Source organism: Cyprinodon variegatus, unplaced genomic scaffold (assembly GCF_000732505.1).
Source record: "Cyprinodon variegatus isolate N-32 unplaced genomic scaffold, C_variegatus-1.0 Scaffold731, whole genome shotgun sequence".
Taxonomy (NCBI): Eukaryota; Metazoa; Chordata; class Actinopteri; order Cyprinodontiformes; family Cyprinodontidae; genus Cyprinodon; species Cyprinodon variegatus.
Window position 1 is genome coordinate 351099 of NW_015151184.1, and position 2308 is coordinate 353406.

The 2308-nt window shown below is 38.1% G+C and overlaps 1 protein-coding gene across 1 annotated transcript in view; it reads right to left on the minus strand.

Annotated features, from left to right (window-relative positions):
• Positions 1-2308, minus strand: part of LOC107097886 (sodium- and chloride-dependent neutral and basic amino acid transporter B(0+)-like) — a 33189-nt gene that overhangs the window by 17756 nt on the left and 13125 nt on the right. The window contains exons 11-13 of the mRNA XM_015395225.1: positions 1482-1600; positions 1303-1402; positions 809-918 (exon numbers count right to left, since the gene is read on the minus strand). Of these exons, the coding sequence (XP_015250711.1) occupies positions 809-918; positions 1303-1402; positions 1482-1600 (329 nt within the window). The remainder of the gene's footprint in view (positions 1-808; positions 919-1302; positions 1403-1481; positions 1601-2308) is intronic.

Consider the following 2308-nt stretch of genomic DNA (forward strand, 5'->3'; position numbering starts at 1 on the left):
AGAGGACATTTTTTTAACTTCCAGGTAGATCATCTAAATATCGAATCACTGTCCCCCAGACATCCACGGTTATATTTTTTATATTTATATTTTTTTAAAACAAAGAGGAGTGTGTATGACGTCATCCGCGCGCCGGACTGGAGTTGTTTCAGGCACTACGCTCTACCCCTTCTATTCATTCAACTAGCTAATCTGAATCGTTCAATTCCATTTGGACAGCAAGATCATCTGTGGTAATAGCACTAGACATCTTCCAGGCATGTGAGTAAAACTAGCAGCAGTTCAGCGGACAGGAAGACTGACGGTCGACGTCATTCACATGCCGCTTCATTTAAAAAAAATATATACTGTAAATATAAAAGATATAACTGGGGATGTCTGGGGGACAGTGATAGCCTTACTTTGATTAGGTAAATAAAATGATTTGCCAATGGAATAAGTATTTTTACTCTTATAATAAAGATAATTAGATAACATGCTCTTAAAATAAGACATTGTAATTATTTTGTCTTATTCTAAATGTAAATTGTCTCGTTCCATTCGCAAAGTGTCTCACTTTCCTCCTCAATTCAAGACAAAATGCACTTATTTGAAGAAAATAGGACTTATGGCTACAAATACGTCTGCAGTTTGTCTGCAGCTTGTTAACTTACACTCATCATAATCCCTTAGTTAGTCAAGAAACTTGTTTAGATTTATATTATTTTGTTAAATGATTTTTGGAATAAATACCTTTTTGCACATAAACTGTGCAAAAAGGCATGGAAGGCAAGGAAATAGAAACAGTGTGTGAATGTGTGTTTATTACCAGTATGATGCAGGGGCTGATGAAAAACCAACATGCCCTCCACCACAGCCAGAAACCGAAGGATTTTTTTCCAAGCATCATCTCAATGTCTTTGATAAACCGGTTCCCACCTGAGACAAACACATCAGAGGAGGTTTCAGGCTCTCCCTCACTTTTTATGAATACCTATACCTGTCTCTAAGTGTTCACACTGGAAAAACGATCTAGAAATAAGTTAAACTTTCTTAAATTAAGCGTATTTACCCTTAATTTGATTAGGTAAATGAAGTAGTTTGCCAACGGAATAAGTATTTTTACTCTTAAAATAAGACAATTAGATAATATGCACTTGAAATAAGACAATGCAATTGTGTTTTCTTAATTTAAATGTAAATTGTGTAGTTCCATTGGCAAAATGTCTCTTTTACCTCCTCAATCCCAGAACAAATGCACTTATTTCAAGAAAAAATACTCTAGATGAATCTAGATTTCGATTTTTTCCAGTGTATATTTACCGTATATGTAGGCGATTCCGATTATCTCTAAGAGAACCAGAATTAGCAGCACCCAGCTGGCCACAAACTGGTCAATGAGCGTCACCCAGTATATTCCAGCCTGCAGAGCAACCGATAGAACACCATGAGGTTTTTAAATCAGGCAATGGCAGAAGAAAGCTGTGGTTAGACAGACTTACTTTTGTGACGCAGGGTAAGCCCAGAAGGTAGAGGACAGAACAAATCGTTATCGTCAGTAAGGCCCGCTTAGATTTAAAGGTTTTGGGGAAAGCATCCAGCAGGCAGGTGGTTAAAACCTCTAGAGACACAAGCATAGGCTTTAGGAAAAACAAAGATCTAACAGGGAAGCAGGCAGGCTCGGACTGGTAATCTGTGATACCGGACATTTGCCCAGTGGGCCGGTCCTAATTTCAGGGCCCTCCTTAAATCATACCGACCCCAACACTTACTCTCCAGCTGAAGCTCCTACCTGCAACAGTAAATAACTCAAGGAGCTCAAGAAGTAATCCAATGTTAACTCCCTAAATGATGCATGCAGTATATATAGCCCTTCCTTGTCATGCACATCCTAGTGACGGTTGGCTTATGGTGTAATTTTCTATTTCTTCAAACTGTAAAATCCTTGTAACAAACTAAATAATAGTAAAACTAAAATGCTTTCTTTAAATCAAACTACGATGTTCGTCGTATATTTATGTTCGAATATTTTGCAAAAATATGTTGCGGTGCATGATGGGGTTTTGAATCTAAAGGCTAATGTTTCCCATCTTACCTGCATTGTTGCCAGGTTGGGATGTTTCCCAATCTGGCAGTTTAGGATGGCCGTCTCTGGGTAAAAAATGCTTTTCTTTAGATTAATGGACTAAGACATCGGCGTCGCCAGACCCCATTTACTGGGGCACGTGCCCCAGTATAAATGAGCTGTGCCCCAGTATAAATCTCATGAATATTTGCAACAGTAATAACATTTTTAATGCATCAATTAAAATAATTCCAACGGGAGGAG